General features: G+C 39.5%; 1 protein-coding gene across 1 annotated transcript in view; it reads left to right on the forward strand.

Annotated features, from left to right (window-relative positions):
- LOC124555336 (organic cation transporter protein-like) overlaps positions 1-26,179 on the forward strand; it is a 342,235-nt gene that overhangs the window by 252,864 nt on the left and 63,192 nt on the right. The window contains exon 5 of the mRNA XM_047129216.1: positions 9,566-9,734. Within this exon, the coding sequence (XP_046985172.1) occupies positions 9,566-9,734 (169 nt within the window). The remainder of the gene's footprint in view (positions 1-9,565; positions 9,735-26,179) is intronic.

Consider the following 26,179-nt stretch of genomic DNA (forward strand, 5'->3'; position numbering starts at 1 on the left):
CAAAAATAAAAGCTCATATGGATTTGATTTGGCTTCCAACAGAGCACAAGGACTTCTTCCCATATAATAAGCACAATCTTTCCTAAAATATGTAATGCATCACTACGTGGGAGCATTTTTCGAGAGAGATTTAAATATACCAGTGTTAAACCCCTCTATAAGAAGTTGATAGGAGAGATGTCAGTAACTACTGACCTTTTTCACTACTGTTACAATTTTCCAAAGTTTTTGAGGTGGTCATGTATTCCAGAATAGTATCCCACCTGAGCAACCATAATATCCTCAGTAAGTAACAGTTATGATGTCGGAAGATTTACTCAACTGAGAATGCCGTTTACATATTCAGTTACCAAAGTTTCCAATCACTCAATGACAAAACAGCACCAGTTCATATTTTCTGTGATGGAAGGCAACTGACACTCTTAATCACAATATTCTCCTACATTAACTGAGGTTTTATGGAGTTGATGGTACAGCAAGCAATGGATGATGTCATACCTCACAAAGAAGGTCAAAAAGTTGTTATTAATAATTCAACCAATGTAAGCAGTGGAGGTTCATGTAACATGGTGAGGAAACAGTAATTGGAATGGAAACATCAAATTCTTTAGGGGTCCATATTGATGATAATCTAAACTGGACCTTCTATAACAACTTAGTTTAGCATCATTTGGACTTAGAATCATTGCAAATCTTGGGGAAAGAGAAATGAGTAAGTTGACATATTTTGTATATTTTCACCCATGACATCATATGGAATAATGTTCTGAGTGAACCAACCTTTAAGAAATTAAGTCTTTGTTGCTCAAAAATCTGCTGTAGGAATAATATGTGGTGATCACTCACTATCTTCTTGTAGACATCTGTTTAAGGAGTTGGGCATTTTGACTTCAGCTTCACAGTATACTTATTCTCTCATGAAGTTAGTTATGAATAATCCTTTGCAGTTCAAAAGCAACAACTACATAAGTAATTACAATACCAGAAGAAGAAAAAAACAGTCATTATGCCACATTAGATATATCTGTAGCACAAAAAAGTGTGCATATTGCTGCTACCAAAATTTTTTATCACGTAACCAACTATATAAAATGTTAGACAGACAGTAAAGTTAAATTTGAAAAAAGAGGTAAAAAGTCTCGTTTTTACAACTCCTCCTTTTCCATAGAAGAATTTCTAATTTTTTGACGTGAAAAATGTGAGGGGAGGAATCATTAACTAACAATTGCAAAAAAATTGTAGACGATAAACATGTAGCTATATTTACATATAAATATGTAACTTGACTGTAAAAAATCACTTCTTCGACACCATTGCAACCGATTATATAAACATCCATGGAACATTAAACTAACCAACTAACAACATCAGAAACATACTCCCATCTCTTCTACAAGACTGATTGCCACTGTTGTAGCATTTATGCAGTGACTAATCAAGCACGTCAGCTTGCATGGAATACGTTATGCTGATCAAAGATGAATTTACCCCCCAGGGGCTTGCCACTCTTTGGCGGGTTCATGCTTGGCTACCACGAGGCTCCAGCCTTTGCAGCAATCTTTCCCTTCTGTGCTGCATATCTATCCTCTTACCATTCCCCCCCCCCCCCCCTTTCAGGAACATGTCTGGGGTATTATTGGGAATGTTCTGCATTCTGTTGCTGACATACAGTCTCACTTTTGTTTTTCGCTCCCTTTTCCTTTCTTTGTTTCCCTTCTCCTCTCGTTCCTCCGATTCAGCATTTGAGGATCCTCTTTTTTCTTCTTCTCCCTTTGCGCTCCTGAAGGCTGGCCTACATGTCTGATGCATGACAAGAGACTGAGTAACATGTAATTCCCAGCCCCAGGTCGACAGGTAGGGTTCGCATGTACCCCTTAGTACAGGCCAGACCCAGGGAGGGGTGACTGCCTGAGCTGCAACCTTCCCAAATTGCCAATTGGTCCCTCTGTCAGGTGTTCGGTAGGTGTGACCTGAGGTGTAAATAATCCCTTAAGGTGGGTGCGCCCCCTTGTGAAGGGGGCCCTCAGTTGGAAGGAGCATGCCATCAGAGATACTGGCAATCAAGGGGGATTTCCTCATGATGAGTCAATTATCTTCTCACTCAACGTTTACAAAACGTAAACATAATGAGGCTAATGATTCAAAGATCCTTTCTGCTGCACCATGGTTCCTTGTGGTCTCACGTACTGAAGACGGTCAGTCCTTTGCCACAGTAAATCCGTTTATTATTCAGAAAGGTGTAGATGCAATTGCTGGCAATGTGAAATCCTTTTCTCGTTTACAGAATGGCACTTTCATTGTGGAGACCACTTCTGATCCCCAAGCACAACTGCTTGCTGCCTCACTTCTCCATGGTTATCCTGTTATTGTTGAGGCCCATAGAACTTTGAATTCTTCCTGTGGTGTAATTTACACCAGGCTGCTCGATGGTCTAACCAAGGCCGAAATCCAGTCTTACCTCTCTTAACATGGTGTCATTGCCATCCATCTCGTAGTGAAAAACGTAGCTTCCTCCTTAGTGCCCACCCGCACTCTCTTTCTCACCTTTGATAGAGTGGTGCTCCTGTCCAAAGCAGGCTACGAAATTATCACTGTCCAGCTGTACATTCCAAACCCAATGCACCGCTACCAGTGTCATTGTTTCAAACACACAAGAACGTCTTGTCAACAGCCAGCCAAATTTGTCACAAGGGGTAGGGATGTGCACATGGGCGATTGTCCACCTCCTCCTCACCACTGTATCAACTGCAATGGCGGCAATCCTGCCTCCTCTTGGGTTTGTCCAGTGTATCTCGATGAGCAGACTGTTCAAGAGATCCAGGTAAAGGAAAAGGAGCCTCATCCAGTCACTCACAAGTTACTGGCTAGTCGCAAACTCTGTCTTCTCCCGTCTGGTATCTATAGGGCAGTGCCACACAGACATACGACCTCCAAATCACCTCTGAGGTAGGCCGGAAAGGACAGGAGGAGTACTCCTGTGAAGACTTCCTCCATCCCTCCAGCCAAACACCTGAGTCTTTCTTTAATCGGAAAGGCTCGAAGAAGTCCACCTTCACCACCTCTAAGCTCCTCTTTGATGGTATCACCATTTGACACCTTAGGCCGGCCTGCTTCCGTGTCGCCGGTGCGCACCAACAACCATTTTTCAGCATGGGACACCACAGTCTGACCACACAAGTAAGCTGATGCTTCTGTGGACACCATGAAGCAGGATCCTCCTGTTTCTGTGCCCTGTAGTAGCGCCACTTCCACGGCTGTCACTCGTCAACTGCTGAGGTGGCACCTCTACATCTCTTCCTCATCATGACTCTCCTCCAATGGAAAGTTTGTGGCCTTCGGTCCCACAAAGATGATTTATGGCTGCTTTTAGCATTGCAGCATCCCCTTGTACTCTGCCTTCAAGAAGCGAATTTGGGCCCTCACGACTACTTTGAGCTTACACATTTCTTACCAATTCATTTTGACATTCCCCCTGAGGTCAGCATTCCATCTCATGGGGGCGTGTTGTTGCTCATATGGGATAACATTCATAGCCAACCCATCTCCCTGACTATCGATCTTCAATCTGTTGCAGTTCACCTTTTCCTTGCCCACCTGACTTTTTCTCTCTGTACCATATATGTCCCTCCATCATTCGCTGTCACCATGAGAGACTTCTTTCAACTTATTGGGCACCTACCACCCCCATTTTTGCTACTCGGTGACTTCAATGCACACTATCCACTTTGGGGTTCTTCCAGGACCTATCAGAGATGTGCCCTCTTGGCTGACCTTCTTAACCAACTTAACTTCTTCTGTATTAACATGGAGCACCCACTTTCCTCTCAGACTCCTTGCACACCTATTCACATTTGGACCTCCCTTTGTGCACTGCCGAGCTTGCCCCTCATCTTGAGTGGTCTGTTCTTTCTGACACCTACTCGAGCGACCATTTCCTGTGTGCTATCCATTTGCTGACTCCTACCCCATCTGTATGCACGCCTAAATGGCAGCTTCCTAAGGCTGACTGGCAGCTTTACTCCTCCCCGGTGACCTTTGAAGAACAAGATTTTCTCAATTGTGATGACCAGGTAGAATATCTCATAACCATTATCCTTACTGCTGCAGAATGTTACATTCCCTGCACTTCCTCTTTACCACATCGTGTCCCAGTCCCTTGGTAGACTGAGGCATACCACAACGTAATTCGCGCACGGAGATGTGCTCTCCGCATTTTTAACCACCACCCTATGATGACAAACTGCATTCATCATAAACAGATGCATGCAAAGTGTCGTCATGTTCTTCAGGATAGCAAAAGAGCTAGTTGGATGTCATTCACTAGTTCTTTTAACAGTTCCACACCTCCCTCTGTCATGTGGGCCAACCTCCGACAGCTCTCTGGAACCAAGATCCATTCCCCAATTTCCGGCCTGACAGTAGCTCACAATGTCATCATGGACCCTATTGCTATCTCTAATTCCATGGGCCACCATTCTGCAGAAGTTTCGAGCTCTTCCCACTATCACCCTGCCTTGCTCCATCGCAAAAGAGCAGAGGCAGCTCGGGCGATATCCCTCTCTTCTCCGAATCGTGAATGCTACAATGCCGATTTTACTATGAGGGAGCTAGATCATGCTCTCAGTTCATTCTGATCCTCCACCCCAGGGCCAGACACTGTCCCATTCAGATGTTGCAATACCTTTCCCTTGCGGGAAAGCACTTTCTGCTTAACACATACAACCGCATCTGCGCAGAGGGCACATTTCCCGGACACTGGCGTGAAGTCACCATCATACCCATACGTAAGCCTGGTAAGGACAAAAAGCCTTCCTTCTAGCTACTGCCCCATCTCTCTTACCAGCTGCTTTTGCAAGGTGATGGAACATGTGATTCATGCCCAGCTGGTGTGGCAGATTGAGTCTCACAAATTACTAATGAATGCACAGTGTGGACTTGGAGTGCGGCGTTCTGCAGTTGACCATCTTGTTACTTTGTCCACCCATGTCATGAAAGGTTTTCTGCATTAATCCCAGACTGTGGCCGTATTTTTCGTTTTGGAGAAGGCCTATGAAACCTTCTGGAGAACTGGTATCCTCAGTACTCTTTACATGTGGGGCTTCTGTGGGCACCTGCCCTGTTTCCTTCGGACATTTTTACATGACCGAGTTTTCAAGGTTCATGTGAGTTTTGCCTTGTTGTGCACCTTTATCCAGCAAAACAGTTTGCCTCAGGGTTCTGTCTTGAGCGTCATCCTCTTTGCTATCACCAGTAATGCTGTAATGGCCTGTATTCTGCCGGGCACATCCAGTTCTCTTTTTGTTGACGATTTTGCCATCTATTGCACCTCTCCATGAACCTGCCTCACTGAGCAGCATCTTCAGCATTGTCTTGATCGTCTTTACTCCTGGGTCATCGACTATGGCTTTTGCTTTTCCACTGGCAAAACCATCTTTATGAATTTCTCGCAGCGCAAATGGTTAAAAAAAACGGCTCTGAGCACTATGCGACTTAACTGCTGAGGTCATCAGTCCCCTAGAACTTAGAGCTACTTAAACCTAACTAACCTAAGGACATCACACATATCCATGCCCGAGGCAGGATTCAAACCTGCGACCATAGCGGTCACGCGATTCCAGACTGTAGCACCTAGAACCGCACAGCCACTCTGGCCGGCCCAAATGGTTTCTCCCACCATCTCTGCATCTTGGGCCTGTTGTCCTTCCGTTCATTGAAACTATGAAATTCCTGGGGCTTATGGTCGATAGGAAACACTCTTCACCCTCCCATGTATCTTATCTGCCAGCTCGCTGTACGCGATCCCTCAATGTCCTACGTGTCCTCAATGGTACTTCCTGAGGTGCTGATCGAACCACCCTCCTCCATTTGAACTGGTCCTTTGTCTGTTAGAAACTCGACTATGGGTGCATTGTTTATGCTTCTGCACGCCCATCCCTCTTACGCTGTCTCAACACTAGCCACCATCATGACATCCGTTTGGCCACGGGCACCTTTCACACCAGCCCGGTTGAGTGTCTGTGTGCTGAAGCTGCTGAACTACCACTGTCCTACCACCATGACTTTCTCCTCAGCAGGTATGCATTCCATTTGTCTGCCATGCGTGGCCACCCCTCCTATGCCTCCATCTTGGATGATTCCTTTGATTGTCAGTATGGGTCTCGTCCCTCTTCTGTGCTACCTCCTGCTTTCAGCACTTGCTACGGCAGCTCCACTTGACACTATCTGCAACTTTCCCAGTGGGTGTGAACCCTTCACCACCTTGGATCTGTGAAGCAGCCCATGCTAACCTTGGCCTTCATTTGCTTCCTAAGGACATTACTCCAGCCTCAGTCTATCGCCTTCAGTTTCATGATCTTCACATGGAACTTCACGATAGTACCTTTGTATACACTATTGGCTCTGAGTATGACCATGGGGCTGGGTGTGCCTTCATCATTGGCACCCGCGTCTTTCGATATCAGCTTCTGGCACACTCCTCAGTATTTACATCCGAGCTCTTCGCCTTGTATCAGGCCACAGAATACATCCGGCAGCACAGCCTTTTCAATTGTGTCCTCTGCTCAGACCCACTCAGTGCCCTTCAAAGTCTATGTCCGCTGTACACTGCCCATCCCTTAGTGCAGTGGGCCCAGGAAAACTGTCACTTGCTCAGTCTTGGTGGAGCCAGTGTTACATTTCTGTGGGTTCCTGGTCATATTGGTCTGCCAGAAAATGAGGCTGCTGACGCTGCTGCCAAGGCTGCAGTCCTCATACCTCAGCCCACGAGTACCTACATTCACTTCGATGATATCTGTGTTGCTGTCTGTCTGGAGGTGGTGTCCCTTTGCCATTGCCAATGGTCCTCCCTTCATGAGAATAAGCTCTGGCTTATTAACCTCTCCCAACAGCTTTGATGACCACCTCTTGGCCCTCCCATGGGGAGGAGATTATTTTAACTCGGCTCTGTATTGGGCACTGCCTTGTTAGCCATCATCATTTGCTAAGTGGCGCTACCCCACCACTTTGTACACATTGCACCCAAGTTTTAACTGTCCGCCAGTTTTTGATGGAATGCCATTTTTTTAACCACTTACGTTCCATCTTGGGTTTGCCATTTGATTTATCAGCCGTTTTAACCTAAGATGCACGGGCTGTTGACTGTGTTTTACTTTTTATCCACCGAAGCAATATGGTGAAGGCCATTTAATTTGTAGTTTTGGACCTCCATTTCTGTATGGTGTCTGTTTAAGCTCTTTTTCCATGTGCCTGTTTTTAGCTGTCCTCCATTATGTCAGTTGGGACTGACGTATAGTTGCTTTTTAATTCCCCTCTGTCTTCATGTTCTATAGTTTTGACTTGGGCGCATATGTCCCTAGTTGTTTTTTGCACCCTAAAGCACAACAAAACCAAAGCCAAAGATGAATTTACTCGTCTATTCTCCATACCATCTGAATATGTTAGTGATACAAGTAGCTGTTTCCAAACACCATAGATATTTCCTTGAAGAACTGGTCCTCGGTCATTCCTCTGGAAAGGTATTTAGTTTGGCTTGTTTCACTCATGATGGAACTCTGTATTTTGTGACTGGCTATAAAGTGTAAATAATGTGCAATAAATGTTTGATGTCCAAACTGCTCTTGTATTATTCAGTGTAGAATCATAAAATACCATGCAAACACAATCCTACAGTGGTGATGCTGACATGATCGTGAGTTGTAAAATACAAAGCAAACAACATCCTAGAGAGATTAATAACAAGACATGGAGAATTTACCAAGTATATTCGGGCATTATTATACAAGAAGACAAAGGACATAGGCCAAACATTGATCAGTTGTGTAACAGAAGGCAAGAGCACCCCGGCAAACTGTTAGTCCAGGAACACCAGTGGAAACAAAGACTCTTTTGTTGATGCAGTAGTTACAGACTGGAGCAATTTATGAAGGCATATTTATTTATTTATTTATTTATCCATCTGTAGACAATTTAAATTGTACAGATGTTCTGAACACAAGAATACACAGAATATAGACACAGAGGTACATAAATGTACACAATTAGACACAGAAATAGATACATACATTTCTTGTCTTGCTGAATTAGACATTTGGACATTGTATTTCACTATTCTATTGAACATATTATAAAATGCCTCTTAATTGCAGTAATTAATCATTATAATTGTCAACAAAATTCACACATCATTTTAGGTAATACATTACAGTATAAAAATAATTTTTAGGGTATTCCTGAAGACATGTCTTTCAGTTTTGTCTTTCTTCTCTTGTGGTAGTTTATTGCATAGTTTAATTCCTTTATATAGCACACTATTCTGGGTTTTTGTTTTGTTTTTTCTATTGAGATGTAAGTGGTGACTGAATCTGGTTCCATGTTCATGTAGAGACCTGTTCATTGGGTACTGATCAATGTCTTTTTTTTAATGTGGATCACTTTTGCAAAATTCTCATTTGTTACCCAGAACATTATTCCATAACTCATCACAGAAGGACATATGCAAAATATGTTGTTCTGGTGCATGAGCTACTACACACTAAATTTATTACTCTCAGTGCAAAGTATGCTGAAGCTATTTGTTTCCCAAGGGCAGTAACATGCCAAGTCCATTTTAGTTGTGCGTCAATGTGCAGCCCTAGAAATTCTATGAGCTCATATTTCACTTTTAAAGAAATATTTTTGGTGTCTTTTGCTTATGTGGAAACTAACATTGTTGGATATTTTTTCATCTGGTGTTAATTTGTTGTTGTCTATCCATCTGTATATATGCGTGAGTGTTTCTCCAGCTTTGTCCTTTAGTACACTTCATGATGTTTCACTGGTTGGAATGTTACTGTCATCAGCAGACAATATTTTTTTCACCATGTGTGACAATCTTGGGAAAATCATTGATATGTATCAAGAAGAGCATTGAGCCAAGCACGCTTCCTTGGAGGACTCCAATGTTATTGTATTCTGAGTCAATATCTCTGCCCATTGCACTCTGTTTTTTTAGATATGAATGAAACTACTTTATTTGCTATTGCTCTTATACCTAGAGCTTCCAGTTTATTTACCTGTATTTATTTACTGTATTGAAGGTTTTACAAAGGCAAGGAAGATGCCTGTAATAAGATCTCCTTTATGTTGTGCTTCTAGAACATGTGTAAAATGAGCTATAGCTGGTTGTGTGCTTTTACTAGGCCTGAACCCAAATTGTTCTTCACACAAAAATTGTACTTCAGTTACCCCATGAGTCTAATTTTCATTATGGTTTCCATTACATTTAAAAATGATGATGGTAAAGAGAGATCCTCAGCCCAAACCCAGAATGCATCAATGAATTTGAGTATCTTGTACAAAAGTGGTAAAACACCCAAGATTATGGAAAGTACAATAAGTGTAAATTATTTCAATCTATTGTTCAGTAAATAGTTGTATGATAATACTAGTGATGTAATATAATTATGTTGTACAGTTATACAAATATCATGTTTACCACATTCACAACAGCTGTATTTATGAGAAAAAAAAATAAAATAATTTGTATATGTAAAAGTGAGCTAACCCTTAGATGTAACCTTTGTTACAGGCATGGAAATTTTAGGTGGAAAATGGCGAATGATTGTGTCAACCTTAAGTCATATTCCATTTAGTCTGGGACATATGTCAATGGTTGGATTTGCCTACTTTGCAAGAGATTGGCATAATTTTCAACTTCTGATTTCCTTACCATCTGTGATGCTACTCTTTTACTGGTGGTAAGTAGCTAGTATAAATTTTTCATAATGCACAGAATCTGTAAGCCAGCATCAATATGTAACTTGAGACTCAAAATAATTTAGACTTAATGTATGTTCACAGTTACGTTATGCTTTAACTAGTCTGCAATTTTTTGATTCAATTCTATTTAGTCCAAACTGTGATGCATGCACAGTTTCTCTCTCTCTCTCTCTCTCTCTCTCTCTCTCTCTCTCTCTCTCTCTCAATGGGACAAAGCATTTATTACTAGATTGTTAGCATACTGACACTAAAATGGCTAGATTGTATTGCTCTTAAGTGTAGAGCTGGGTGCAGTCATTTGTGTAACATGATATCTCAACAGTGTACCTTGTTATCGTCTTAATGTGATACCTGTAGATTTAGTGCCTCCTCTACATTGCACCTCCTGTATACTCATAACTCCCAAGGCCTTCAGGCCTCCCCTCACTACCTCCTGGTGTACATCAGTGGGTGGTGTGGTGGAGAATGGGGGGCGGAAGGGGGGGGGGGGGGTTAATGGTGAACACAACCTCCAGCCCTTTTTGCTTCAACCCTCTGGTGTGGAAGTCACTCTTGGCTGACGTTGTGGCTTCAGTTGGCTGAGTGCTGGGCCCCACACTTTACTCAGAGGAAAGCCACTGTCTCTATTGATCAGGCTGCCGGGCCATTAATATTTTAGTAGCTTCATTTACAACACAGTCCCAAGCATTTGGCATTCGGTGATGGCATCCTACACACTAATCCACCTGCCACGGTGTGCGTCCTGGTCATGAGAGAAAGGGTGGAGAATAGTAAGAGTATACAGGAGGCACAGTGTAATGAAGACACAAAGGCTACAGGTATCACTTGAAGATGACAGCAAGGTACACAATTATTTTGTGAACTGTTCAACTTGTTTCCGCAAATTTTAGGGAGATGGCCTTAATGTGTTAACAGGCTGACTGCCTCACCCAGGTTTTTGTAAGTGATCTACCAGTCACATTTCCGTATGTTTTTCTTTTTTAGCTGTTCTATGGTAATACTTCTGGTTTAATCACACATATAGCACCTTTCACCATCCTCCATTCTATTAAGGCCTGTGTGAGAGAGTGATTGTGTGGGTTAATGTGAATGAGGTGGGAGTGAGTGAGTGAGTGAGTGAGTGAGTGAGTGAATGAGTGAATGAGTGTCATTTTATAGGTTTCCTCCTCACAGTGTGACAGAAGTTTTAATCTTCACTTCTTTTAATAAACTACTACTACTAAAGGTACACTGTTAAAATTTCATGTTATGTAAGCACCTGCACATGACTGTACACCAGGTACTAACTGTTTAAGATCAAACATTAAAATGAATGATGGTACAGAAAATTTTGAAATATTTAACTACATCTTGTGAAATTTATTTACTGAAGAAAATTGCATGACAAAGCCTCCTTTCAATAGTAATGCGTGTAAAAATGCATAAAATTTAAACAAGTGATTGCAGAATCCAAAGTGAACTAAAGTTTCCCATTGTAGGTAGAGTATTTGAGGCAGCAGGTTACTTACTGTGTTTAATATCACCTGTACAAATCAAATTGTCTTTCATCTAGTAGATGTTGATTATTTATTTCTGGATATGAACTCCAGCTGTACTGCAAAAAGTGTTCTTATATATAAACCCAAACGTGTTTCAATAGCTTTGTGCCACCATCAGTGGGTAGTTTTGAAAATATGAACATGTTTCAGGTAATAATTATTCTAACAAAATAAGGACTACAAATAACTTCTGTCTCTTATCATTACCTTAAAATTTCTACACTATTGAGTTGTATAGGACCTACATACATTATTTGATATTGGTAGATTGTCACCTGCTATTAAATGATGTTATTGTGAGTTTGGTTGGTGAGTTAACAGATCAATTTCTCTCTAAACGGAATTTTGTTCTGTTAAAATTCTAACTTTATTATAGTAATCATAACTTAAAAGATGTTTACATTTTTAATCGGCAGACCCAATATCCAGTAATTTTGTGTGCAAACATGTCTACTGTAACAAAAAAATTAATTTATTGTTTTTCCCTGCGACAATAGAGAAACCCACTTTATGTGAAAAATGGCACAGGTGGTTTCAGGTTTTAAAAAAGGTACAGGGGACATATTCATAGCAGTACCTCTTCCCTTGTTGTCAATTTATTTCAGACCTATGCAGTGTGTGTTAAGGCAGTTTTGTTCTTTTTAAATTTTTAGTTTTAATAACATTTTTAAGAATCAAAGTGGAATTTGCAAGAAATGATTGAAACTCAGATTGCTCTTTCCTTTTCCAGTCACAAGACCCTTAAAGCTGTATGTAGACAGTAGAGTATTTCTTGACTTTTAAAATGCTTTTGAGGCAGATCTAACCTGCTGCCTTGCAAACAAAATGTGAGAAGGACTGAAGTCCTAACACTTACTGGCAACCAGAACTTCATGCATCACCCTAACTAGAGAGATGTCATGAGAAGTGAAAGTAGCTCATGAAAGTACAATAGAACTACTACTGTTTGATGTAGACACTAAAACCCCATTTTTGTGTTCCTGAATTTCATGTTTTCCAAATTTTATTTTGATTTTTTGTCACAACAGAAGTCTTAATTTATCAATACAATGTTTTGCCATAATTAACAATTCCATGTTACAACATTTCCCACATTTTAACTTTTCATTGACATTATCACAACCTTTAACATTGATTTTCATACAGATTTCCGCAAAAAGTGGTTTGTATTCCTGCTCAAAGCCAGCCGTGGAACATAGCAGAAAATGCAGACTGTATGCAAAGTTATTGATCATGTAACGTAGTGTGGTAAGCACTGTTGTTGTATTGGGTCCTAGCTGCCTGTATTATAGGTCCATAGTGTTTGGAAGGTTGGGAACATATGCTGAGTCACTGCCTTAATGATAATTTTTGTGGCGGCGTTCGTAAGGACAGACAATTCGCTGTAGAAACGGCTTACGAAGTCACCGCCACACTTTTAATAGCGGGCCGACTGGTCCGCTGGAACAGTGATCAGAAAGATGAAAACCCAAACACTCTGATTAAATAAAAGTCGGTACTTATCTTTATTAACGAAGATACAGCAACACAGTAGTGAATGCCGTGTATACAGAAATCTGTCTAGTTCGAGTCGGAGCGGCTAGGTCAGCGTCGGCTGACGACAAACAACAACTCTGCTGCGATGAACACACAACTGACTAGCAAGTACACAATTCGGTGGCGAGTATACAACTGAGCGGCGAATACAGAACTGTCCTAGCGCTCGCGACTCCAGCGCTTAAGAAGCCAGAAGTCAGCGGTGGCGCGCGCAGACTTGCGGCGATTTCCTGTCTCGCTGGCGCTGCTTATGCGGACGGCGTCCGGACTTTGATGCTGCCAACCTTTTGGCAGCGGGCTCGGGTGGCATTACTGGCTAGGATATAACAATAATCATGATCTGATGATAGTGACCCTAGTAGCGACCTTCCTTTTGCTCACTATTGTATTACAACAGCTTTGATTTAATTTCTCAGTCATTTATACAAATAAACACCATTTTTGAAGATGGCTGTCTCTGTAATTGTCAATGTTACTTCAGTGTCAGATTTTCTAATCTGAACTTTGCACACAGTCTTGGGTTGGTAAGACCTGATGTCAGATGTAAACATTCCTCCTGAAGGTGCTCCACAACATGATGACAATATCTCCCTCTTTTTCACCCAGGACATACCTGAACTGAGTGACCTCCTTGTCGAAAATAAGCTGTAAATTTTGTGCCTATTGTTCTCTGTTTATGAAGACTGCCAACTTTAGTTTTCTAACCAATGTTGTGTTACAAGTTTTATTTACCATTATTTTGTAATGTTTATCAATAACAAGTTTCACATAAGAACATAAATATATTTTTAATGTGGTTTCACAAAAGAGTGGAGCTAATTGCTGTTAGGAAGAAACAAAAGCAATTACTGCAATTAATTCAGATTTTTTTAATGGGCAACATTGAAATTGTTTTAATTTCACATTTTCTATAATATAAATAGAAGAGCAGTAAGAGTACGGTAATTTATTTATTTTCACTTGCTGTGCTTCCTATGCTTTTTCTGTATGTATGCTTTTGTGGGTCTGTCCTTGGAAAACTGTAGAAAGGGGGTGTTAATATATTTAAATGGCATGGTAGACAAGATCTGCAGGTCTTTCGAATTGTTTGCAGATAATACGGTTAAATGTGTGGAAGAACTGTCATTAGTATATTACCATGAAATGCAGACACAGCCTGCTTTTGTAGGAAAGATCAGCAGCAGACAGGGATTCACAGCAAAAACTCAAGGAAATGTAATTTATTTGTGAAAGAGGTCCATAAAAATATGGTTAGTTGATGCTGGGACATATTGCATCATTTTAGTATCCTTGGAAAGTTGTATTAATAAAATATAGGGGTGTAAGGGAAAATCAGTATATTATCAACTCTTCCAATAAGCATGAGAATGTTACCAAATTGTTCAATAATCTCTTGGCTATTTTATATAAAAGCTTACTTACAACATCGTGAGAGCAGAATTCCAGAATGGGATGCAGAGTTTACTATTCCTCCAAAAATACTTTATGCATAATGACCATGAAAGTAGAATTTGAGAAATGTGAATTTACTCACCAGAATGTAGCAGCCATCATCAGTGAATGGAATATGAAGAGGGAATGACTATACAGATACAATACATATCCTCAGCTTCAAACATATGCTTTTTTGCAGTCTACAGACGTAAATGATTCAGTTGGGAATGATTTCATAAAGCCATTGTATTCTTTCTGAAGCATGCTGGTCCACAACTTTTTACCTGGTCCTTGGCATCCTGGGCACTTACACTGGGATAAAATGAACATTTGAGCTAGTCCACACATGTCCCATTGGGGGCTAATCTGCTGGGCGTGGGATTCTCTCAGCATCACTCTATAGTTCGTAGAGACCCGTACTACTTTGGCGGAGCATTGTCTGTTGAGAAATGGCACTGCAATACTGTCACATGAGAGGTAACATGTGAGGATGCAGGATGTCTGTGACATACTATAGTCATCTGAGTTCCCACAATCACTACCAGCTACCCACACCATTGACACCAGGAGTAACACTGCTATACCTCCCAGAAACATCGGAAGAATGAAACCTCTCTAGGGTCACCGCCATACTCACCAATGATGCTCATCCAGGGTTGGACATATCTGCACTGTATCACTGAACACAATGTGACATGATTCATAAACATTCCATGCTTCGCAGTCGTGGCTCTACAGCAAATGCAGCTGCTTGGGTTTTGATGTTAATGGATGGTAATTCCCAAGCATGACTGCTGCTAGTCTCCAACCAACGGTACGGGATGACATAGAATGTTGCAGAATATCCCCCATTAATGGTTCTCAGATGGAGGCACAGATTTGAAAGAGTTACAATGTGCTTGATGCACAATACGGTGAACCTCTGTTGTTGTGGACAGATGTGAACAACAGTAATCTTGACACCAAGTATGCCTGGTCTTATGTTCTCATGCAGTGCGATACTGGGCCCCTACCACATCCAGATGCTCACAAATATGGATATTACACAATTTGACCACATTTGGAGATCCAAAACAATGCCACTTTCAAACACTGACAAGTGCTTATAATACTGTCTCACATATACATGCTGCACCACTGTATCCATCACACTAATAATTCAACATCTGAAATTGTTCACACCACTTACACATCATGCTGGGCCTGGTAACAACATTAATCATGAAGAACACTAATGCACTCTGGTGGCGATTCTACCTGTCACAGAGAATTGCCACTGTAATTTTCATACCAGCCAAATGGTGTGTACATTTAAGAAGTTACATTGACATCTGACCATGTCTTTTGGGGCTGCACTTTATTATCTAGGCATCGTGCTTACCATGTGGGTTTGTCATTTATGCAGCAGAAGTTATACATCTTAATGTATTTAGCAAATGATTTATATTTCCGTTCTTAAACCTTTTGTTTATATTGATACCATCAAATATTAATATTCTGTAATCTTTATGTTTGAGTAGTAAGAGGAAATCCTTGGAGATGTAAGAGTAATATGTGACTCAGATATGTTCTTATTGTTTTGTCCTGCTTCTGTTTGTCTAATTATCCTTTTTTTTCTGTATGAAAGAAAAATGATCTATATCTAACACAACTTTAGAGTCAGAAAAGAAATCTAGGTTATGCTTTCATTCTTTTTTTGAATGAGAGTTCTGGAACATTTTGTTTATCATACAGAAATGCAAAAGTTACAATTTCATGTACAAAATCAGTGGACTGGAAACCAGCTAAATTAGGCAGACATTCTGAAGTGAACCACAAAATGTGATGAGACAAATTTGACAGAAATATTATCTTATCTAAAGATTTTGCAATTTTGCAGCTTGTTTTCATGTATTAGAACAATATGTAGGCATTACTCTATGCAATATGCTGTAGCCTCAATCACAGAAACTTATATGTAACTTAAAAAAACTGACAGTAAGCATACTACTGATACTGATACTACTACTACTACTACTACTACTACTACTACTACTACTACTACTTATACTGCAAATACTTAAACTGCTGCAGCTGCTTAATGATTATTGTATTAATTACATTAATGTGTGGTGTTTGTTCTTTTGGACATGTCTGAAGGAACACTCCATGCATGCACATAATTGATACATCTCAATGGGCTATGAATCCCCAACCATCAGTGCGGGTACACATTTATGTTACACCTCGAACAGGAACCTGCTATTAGTGAGCACAGAGGACATGGAGAGTGACAGCAGATAAGTGGTGGTACTAGATGGGAATGTGGGTTGGTCAGGGAGTGTTCCAAGATAGCCAGCACATTTACTATTAACACTGTGTGGGTGGGCACAGTGGTTAACACAACTGCCTAGTAAGCAGGATGTGGCGGGCTTGAGTCCTGCACATTTTCACTCGTCGCCGCCAATTCCACGTAAAGTCCCAGTGCAACTAATATCATCTGTTGCTTCCTTTTCCATTCCTTTCTCCTCCCTTTACCATCAGTTTACATAACATTGTATTAATGCTTGGTAACACCGCTGCAATGCAAGAACTGTCCAGTCAGAAAAAAAAACTGAAGAAAGAGACCAGTTCACTGTGCAGATAGCTGACATTGAATACATTGGATTGTGCAAAACAAACTCATACACAAAAACTAGAACAAATGTGTGCAGTATAGGACAATAATTCTGAAGTAGTCAATGATGGTCAGCTTATGATAAAAGTAATTTAATGTTCCTATGCAGTATTGTACAGTCACAAAAAAATAACCTCTTGAAGCTTCCGTGGCATCCATAAAATTTCAAATTTAGTGCGCATTTGAGTAACAAATATTGGCTATTACTAGGAGAATTGGAATTAAGAGTGCAAAATGGATATGGAATAGTGAAGCTTACTGCAGAACGTCATCTGAAATATGCTAGTGTCTCAGTCTTCATTAGTAAAAAACTGAAATTAAACAACAGAATTATAGATGTAGCCAAGTTCTATAGTAAATCTGCTTTTGGGACTATAAATATACTGTTTCCAAGAATCAAAATTACAGTTGTATTGCCAGCTGCTGTGGCCAAGCAGTTCTAGGTGCTTCAGTCTGAAACCATGCGACCGCTACGGTCGCAGGTTCGAATCCTGCCTCAGGCATGGATGCGTGTGATGTCCTTAGTTTAGTTAGGTTTAAGTAGTTCTAAGTTCTAGGGGCTGATGACCTCAGATGTTAAGTCCCATAGTGCTCAGAGCCAATTTGAACAGTTGTATTTATACATTGATGAGCCAAAACATTGAACATTGACCACTACCCACTACCCATCTAAATGCCATCAGGCACCAATGCGGGCACACAATGCAGTAAGGAAAATATATAAGTGGAAAAGTGAATAGGGAATTATTGTATCTATGATGTGGACTGCAAATAGGGACATCCATTGTCATTATTCACTTTGACCAAGAGCACAGTGTTACAGCCTAGTGCCTGAGAATGAGCATATTGGAGATGGAGAAGCTGGTCATCTGTTTGTATGCAATTGTCCTGAGCATCTATGGAACACCTCATATTGTAGCCCTCAATTTAGTGACAGTGTTGTTATTTGACACAAATTTCTTTAACAACAAATTAAAATTGTCAATTAGTCCTCAAAACCAAAAAGTTAATACCTCTTAGTAGAACTTGATATTAGCCAAACAGGATTTCTAAAAGATAGTTCTTAATAAAATCCTGGCACTACTAGTATGTTACGCACGCATTATTAAATCTGATGTTAAACAAAACTGCATTAAGCCTAGTAGGGAGGAACCACACATTCATAATTTGTATCACTATGCACACTGTAAACAGTTTCAGAAGTTGCTTTCCATTGATAGAGGTGAGTTGGATAAGAGCAGCCAAGGAAGGATGGCCACTGTGCAGCCTTATATCTGTCTTTTGGGAGCAGAGGCATCCTTATGGGATGTGACAGGTCCAGTGATTCAACTGTCATTGAGACCACATCATCATTTATGGGCATGCCCTTCAACTTGCAGTAACGGATTAGTAGGTGGCTAGCATCTGTACTGAGTGAGGTAACAAAGTGGTTAGCACACTGGACTCACATTCGGGAAGATGATGGTTCAAACCCTCGTCCGGCTGTCCTGATTTAGGTTTTCCGTGATTTCCCTAAATCACCTCAGGCAAATGCCGGGATGGTGTCTTTGAAAGGGCATGGCCAACTTCCTTCCCCATCCTTCCCTAATCTGATGGGACTGATGACATCGCTGTTCAGTCTCCTCCCCCAGATCAACCAACCAACCAGTCCACCAATTAGCCTCTGTGATGCAGTAGTGGTGTGCTGTGATGTCATTGTGACAGTGAACTGCTCAATGAGGGAGGCTGCTGATTGAAAAGATGCAATCAGAGTTGGTTGCAGTGCTGGCGCAACATCCTACTTGTTGTAGCCAACAACAGCACATGCCACCCTTGCTGTTCTGTCATGGATCCCCATATTCACCATGAAACTTATGAGAGAAATGAACCTGACACTTTTTAGGGATGCATTTGTAGCCAATACCAATGGTACATGATGCTGACTGGAGGGCTGATTTTAACTTCTGAATAGCCCAGTGGCACTCCTCAGACCATTGAAAAGGAATTTCCTTTTCATGGAGGGAGACAATTTAACAAGAGGTCTGTTCAGGCTGCCTACTGAATAAATCATACATCATAATCCACTTTCCCTAAAAATATTTGAGATCTTTATGAATTTAGGCACAGGCATATTCTGAATAGCCCATCACACTTTTCATAGACAAAAGACCTTCTTCACTGAAGATATAATCTAAAAAAGTGGTTGAAAGTTGGCATGTTTTGTAGAGTTACACTTACGACCTTTCTGTGCAAGGAGTGCAAAAACCAGACATAAATTTCACAAATATTCTCCCGGTCCTGTGAAATGTGCCCAAGATATCATCAAGATAACTGACACAACATGGAATTTTGTGTGTTAAAGTAGCCTCTGGAGTGTGATGTAGGCACTAGGGACGCCAAAACGCAACCTGTTATGTTGTTATAGTCTGAGCAGTATGTTCAAAACTAAAATCTTCCTTGAGTCTTCGTCAAGATGCAGCTGAAAATATAAGTTTAGAGAAAAGTTCATCCTTATGAGACAAGAGATAGGGGACCAAGTCTGTTATTCTTCTAGTGTAGTTCAATCTTAACATCATCTTTAATGGCCAAAAGAATTGGGTGAGCTTTATGAAATCATGGACTGGCTATTGGCTTCAGGATAATGTGGGTCTAGAAGTCCACAGCTTTCCCAAACCAGGATCAAGCAGTAATGCAGATTGTGTACAAGTGAATCAATAATCGAATAGGGCACCAAAAGGCTGATGGAGTGTACCTCATGATGTACTAAGAGTACAGTGACTAAATATGCACAGAAGCAAAGAAAAAAGTTCTGCATTTTCACATCTTACAGGGTTACTAAACCTGATATCTGCATGTGATGATAACATCAAAAATTACTGACTCACCTTCCTGTTAGCCTGTGCAACTGCGTGCCTGAAATATGGATTGGTACTGGGCACTTCCATACTCCCTTACGTCGATCATCAGGCATCAGCAGCTTGGTAGTATCAGTGGCCCTGTGCACAGTCATCTTATTGGATTTGAGCTGATGGTCATTACACAAACATAACTGGCTACCACCAAAAAAATTAAAGTGATTAGGATAGATAATACTTTTTACTTATATCAGGAAAATCAGTAAGAAGAGCCCGATAACATTGGTACAGTTTCCATTCTAGGTGCTTCATTTGCAAGTTCACTGATCTGGCTGAAAAGATGTCTTGTAAGTCTTGCTCTTCTTTGTAGCTCTAATTGTTGATTGGTGGGAGCTTTAAGTGAATTTTAAATAACTTTACAGAACACCGTTAAAATCAATGTTAATTTTCTTATTCTTTATTTTCACCATCATTGATGATAGGTTTTATATACCTATAAACCTCACACTTGTGACATTACACATCAGAAAACTACATAGACAATGAAAAGTTTAACCAAATTTAACATGTGGCAATAATTCATCGTCTATACTCAATAAATTTTTTAAAAGCAGCGCTCAGGCTGGAACAATTAATGTAAACCCAATTGTTAATTGACTATCTGATAATGATGCACAATTAGCAGAAGTAAAAAAATTTGCACCTTACAGCTCTGAGGCATGTTCATAGAAAGCAGTGAGGCTTATTAATGATGCCAAGATACAATGTTTTAAGAATAAGTTGAGATGTGCTATGGGACATGGTGTATATGGTAAGAGATGCTAATGTGAAAGTCATTGTATTCCATGCTAAATTTGTGTCAATATTCAAGAGCTTTCCCTAAAAAAAAAAATTTTAAAAATAAAATAAAAAATAAAGAAATCTCATTAATTTTTTAATTAGTAAACCATGGACAACTAAAGGAATTAAAATATCATGTAAGAGGAAAAGGGAAATTTATATAATGACCATAAAAAGTCAGGATCTGATGTTACTTGCATTCTGCAAAAAATACTGTGTTATTTTAAGGAAAGTCATTAAAATGTCTACAAATATGTTTATCATTGCAGAACTTAATAATGCAGGTAAAAAAATTAAAATCATTTGAGATAATGTGAAATTGGAGACAGGACAACCATTCAGTTTATAAGATACTGTCACAACTAAACTGAATACCAGTATTTTGACTGGTAATTTCCAGTTGCAAGTATTTTTAACAGTAACTTCCTAAATGTCACAGCAAAAACAGGATTAAATGGTTCAGTTGAAGAAGCAAGAGAATATATTAAAACTGTCTTTCCACAAAACTTCCTGCCACTGGAAGTAAAACTACTGTCAAACACGGAAATTTATGAAATTATACAAGTTCTCAAGAACAAAAGCTCTTATGTTGTTGATGGAACTTCAAAGAGAATTCTTAAGAGTGGTACCAACTTAATAAGTAATGTTCTTAGTGATATATGTATTGCATCATTGGCACAGGAATTTTTTTTTAGAACAGTTTAAAATATGCCATTGTTAAACCTCTTTGTAAGAAAGGTGGCAAGAAAGATTTAAACAATTGTCCTGCAGTTTCCTCACTGTCTTTTTCCAAAATATTCAAAAAAGTAATTTACTCAAAGAGTGGTTTCACAGTTATGTAGAAACAGTTTCCCTAGCACATCACTCACAGTTGATAGTTTTACAAACAACTGGTTTGAATCATGCTTAACAAACAGAGTGCAAAAGGTTGTGTTGTGTAATTCAGGCAATGCTGGAAAGGGAGAAAATTTTAGTGGTTAAAGAGAAATCAGTGTGCCCCACAGTGTTCAGGTTTGTGTCCACTCCTATTCCTTGAATATGTGAATGACATTCCACTTAACATTCATCTAGCAGAATTGGTACTTTTTACAGATGATATAGTGTTACTAAAAGTCCCATTAGAGAGAAAGCATCAGAAGAAGTTATTAATGATGTTGTTCAAATAATTAAGTGGTTCCCCCAAATTTTGAGAAAACACACTATACTTAGTTCTGTACAACAAATAATATGAACAGGAATCTGTAAACAGAGTAGAAGGTTCAGATTTTTTGGTGTGCATATTGATGAAAACTTGGACTGGAAGAAGCAAATTACTGAGTTTCTCAAAAAATTAAGTTCAACTACTTTTGCTCTTTGTATAATTACTATGCTTGGAAGAAAACAAATTGATCTCCTTACATACTTTGCACATTCCTACGCAATAATGTCTTCTTGGATAATTTTCTGGGGTAACTCATCGCTCAGAAAGTATTAATTGTACAAAAAGCAAGCATTAGAATAATGTATGGTGTTCACTCACAGTGCTCTTGTAGATATCACTTTAAACAGTTATGTGTTTTAACTGCACCTTCACAACATATCCATTTGCTAAAGAAATTCATCATAAATCCAGTTGCTATCTGAGACTACTAGTCAAGTGGAATTGTTCCAGTATTTGCATCCACTGCCTCTGTCCTCAACAAATTGTTCTAGACACTGTATGTGCAGTCTGTTCCTACTACAAATGTCCCAAGATCTTTCATGTTTAGCCCTGTGCACCTAGTCATGAGCTGGTGTTCTGTTCTTAGTGCAGTGCTCCTAGTGCTCAGTCTGGGCTTTATTCCCCATGTCCACATTTTCAGTTCTTCTTTTTCTTGAATTCTGTTGCTGCAACCATTGCAGTTTTAGCAACTCCAGTGCATGATCACAGGTTTTGTTGAGTTGGTACCCCATATCAGGATTCATGTAGTATTCTGCAAGCTTTATCTGTACTGCCTTGGGGTTTGTGTCAGAACTGTATTTTCCATTGGTCATGGTATGATTAAGTTACGGATTGTGCTTGTCAGTGGTCAGTTTAGTTGTCTGTATCAGCTAGGTGTGCCTCTGATGTTCTTGGCATCTGATGTCCACTGTCCTAGCTGTTTGGCCAATGTAGAACATGCCACATTATTAAAGTATATTACAAATTCCTGGTTTTCATAAACCAAGGTTATCTTTCTCATTTCCCAGTAGTCCTCTTATTTTGGTAGGTGGGCAGAACACACTTCATGTTGTCCTTCATTAGAATCTTTTTTATCTTGGGAGAAATAGATCCCATATAGGGCAGCTAAGCCACAGTCTTTGCTTCATCTTGCTCTTCTTCTGTATCATGTGGCAGAGTTACTGGTTGAAAGGCTTTCTGAAACTGTTGGATGGTGTATCCATTTTTGCAGAAGACTGACCATAGATACTCCATTTCTGATGTCAAACTATCTTAGTCTGATGAGGTGTGTGTGCAAGGGACCAATGTCTTTAGAACTCCATTCTTCTGTGTTGGGTGACGACAGCTGCAATCTTGCAGGTATAAAAAAGTGTGTGTTAGTTTGCAATACACACTGTGGCCAAATGACTCTTTTGCTTCCTCTTTGACCAGTACATACAGAGAAGTAGCAACTGACCATCCTTCACCAGTTCCATGGTGAACTTTGTATTTGGTTGGCATGAGTTGAGATGTTCAAAAAAACTCATTGAGACTCTCTCTGTCATGAGTGCAGATCACAAAGGTATCACCTGAAGAAGCATGTGGATTTGTATGTAACCATCTCTAATGCTTCTTTCTCCATGAATATACTGGCAACCACTGGAGTCAGAGGCCTGCCCACAGCCACTCTTCTTTCTGCTCATAATGTTGGCCCCCATACAGAAAATCTGTTGAAGTCAGTTCATGCCTGAATGAGTCAAGATTTACTGCAGTCAGTTCCAGTGACTCTTTCAGTGATACTTCAGTAAAAATTGGTGCAGCACTGCGCCCAGCAACAAAGTACTTCAAGAACTAAAACCACTTCTTCTGGGCCTCTCCCTCTATTCCACAGAAGATTTTTCAAACAAAACTGACATCCTGCAAAAGGAAATCTCGTTTATATGTGTATTTCCATGAGTAGATGTAAAATATAAAATGTTAATCGTGGTTGAAACTAATAGAGGAGCATTTTTCATAACTCGATTAATGCAAAAAATTAAATTTTTGAGGAAACTAATATTTTTAAATATCATAATGAAATATTAACTACATAACTTCGAGAATTTAACATATACACAAGTTTTGTAGGCAAAAATCCAGTTATGTGTTTCACTTTTTCTAAAATTTTCATTGCTTATTTCAGAGTAGAGGGGCAAAGTTTTCAAGTTTTTTCAGTAGTCAATAAATTCAAAGATGGAAGTTGAACATTTGTTAATATATATATTCAAATTGCTTCCTTCCATTTCTTTTTTTATCCTTAACATTAATTACAATGAGAGCTAGTTTATTGTTCATTTTGCATAGAAATACAATAATATACTACAATATTACACTTTAGTGTCATATGTTTCCCTAAATCTTTGATAAGGAAAAGTGCAACATAACAGCAAAGTGATTGGCTGACCGATTCATCTGTAGAACAATATACATTGTATTGATGTTGACAAATGTTTGCACAATATTTTTTTAATTAAAATATACATGCCTCTTACAGTATTTATAGCTCCTATACTTAGTCCTACTTTTCTAATCATGTCATAAATTGTTACATAGTAGGCTACAATGTTCATGAAAATTAAGTTACTGTCTATAGTTATTTAAAATGTTCATTTACAGTCCAATAGCTATTATTTAGTAAATTGTTTTAGCCCTTTGTTATTGAAATAAAACATAAAATACTGGCTGCAACAATACTAAACTGGAAATGTATTATTCTATTTCGACAATGTCCTTGTGAAACTCTTCTGCTATTTATGATATGTTAAAATGCCTCATAAGTTTCAAAATATACTTTTTCTTTTCCTTGCTGGCCATTTTGTTCTTTCCCAAGGTGGCTGGTTTCCTCATTTCATGGCTGCAGTTTCTGGATTTCTGTACCTCAACCTCTACTGTACTTCCATTATAAGTGTCATACTGACTACAATACCTTCTTCTTAGGTCTTTTGTGAGACATCACTCACTGGACAGTTATCTTGAAAGGCATTTAAAGTCGTAGGGATTTTAGTGCAGTGGACTACAGATTTTTTGCTTCCCAATCTTTATTTTGTATGTTGACAATGCCATGTTGTTCAAGCACTTCATAGTATTGAGTTCATGAAAGAATATCTTCATCTATCTTGCAGTCTTTATCCTCTCTGACAGTCAGGATTATAGATGTGACCAAAAGTAGAGAAATAACATACCATGAATGTTGATAGTTGATTTGGGGTAGGGGACCGTACAACATGGTCATCAGTCCCATCAGATTAGGGAAGGAAGTTGGCCATGCCCTTTCAAAGGAAACATTCCAGCATTTGCCTGAAACAATTTAGAGAAATCACACAAAATTAAATCAGGATGGCCGGACGCGAGTTTGAACTGTTATCCTCCTGAATACGAATGCAGTGTGCTAACCACTGCACCACATTGCTCAGTCTCCATGGAGGCCATTACTGTGGACAATGTTACTGAACATTTACTTTGACTAGTAAAAGTGTCAGAAAATAAATGAATTTCATTTGGAACATATTCTGGCTGGTATGCCCCAAGGACCTTACGTTTCAAGCCAAGTAAAAAGAAAAGCAATCTTTTCCTTTGTCTGTGCTCGGGAATGAATCATAATGCACAAATTCTATAGCCAAACCTCTACTGAAGAGAATACTTTACCTGTGGAGAAATTTAGTATTGACCAATTCTGTTGTATATCAAAAAATATCTCAGCCACATTCGGATTTCTTCCTTCAGTATTGCATAGAAATTTTTTGCACAAAATTTGTGCAACTGTTGGTTTGTTATTAATTCATTCTTTTTCTCAGATCTTTTTCCTTTTGAGAGCCTGTCCTTGGCACCCCTGTCTTTGGACGTCCCTATGTCCCTTATGTTACTTGAAACATTGCGACACTTACAGATACTACCCGGCAGTCTTTTTTTTCCTTATGCTGTACTTCATTAAAAAAGTATTCTTCCTTTTAGCTTCCTTCTTGATGTTCCTGATCCCTGACAAAGGTATCTTTAACCAAGCAATAATCAGGAGTTAATGTTGTTGTGTAAACCACTAATGCATTTACTAACTTTTGCTTTAATTGGCTGAGAGCAAATATTGAGTTTTGTGTTGTATTTTATATTTATTGGTCATGTGAATCATGACAGGGGTACACAGTGATACAGGACAAGCCAAATAATTTCAGTTAATTTTTAACAGAAACTGTTGTATGATTTACAGTATATAGCAATATAAGCCTAACGCATGGGAAAACAGTCCACAAATATGCAAATAAATTGTACACATACAGTTCGTACTTTTGGCCATGATTTTTTTACACTGGAGCACCAAAGAAACTGGCATAGGCATGCATATTCAAATACAGAGATATGTAAACAGGCAGAACATGGCGCTGCACTCGGCAAT

The sequence above is a fragment of the Schistocerca americana genome, chromosome X, assembly GCF_021461395.2.
Source record: "Schistocerca americana isolate TAMUIC-IGC-003095 chromosome X, iqSchAmer2.1, whole genome shotgun sequence".
Taxonomy (NCBI): domain Eukaryota; kingdom Metazoa; phylum Arthropoda; class Insecta; order Orthoptera; family Acrididae; genus Schistocerca; species Schistocerca americana.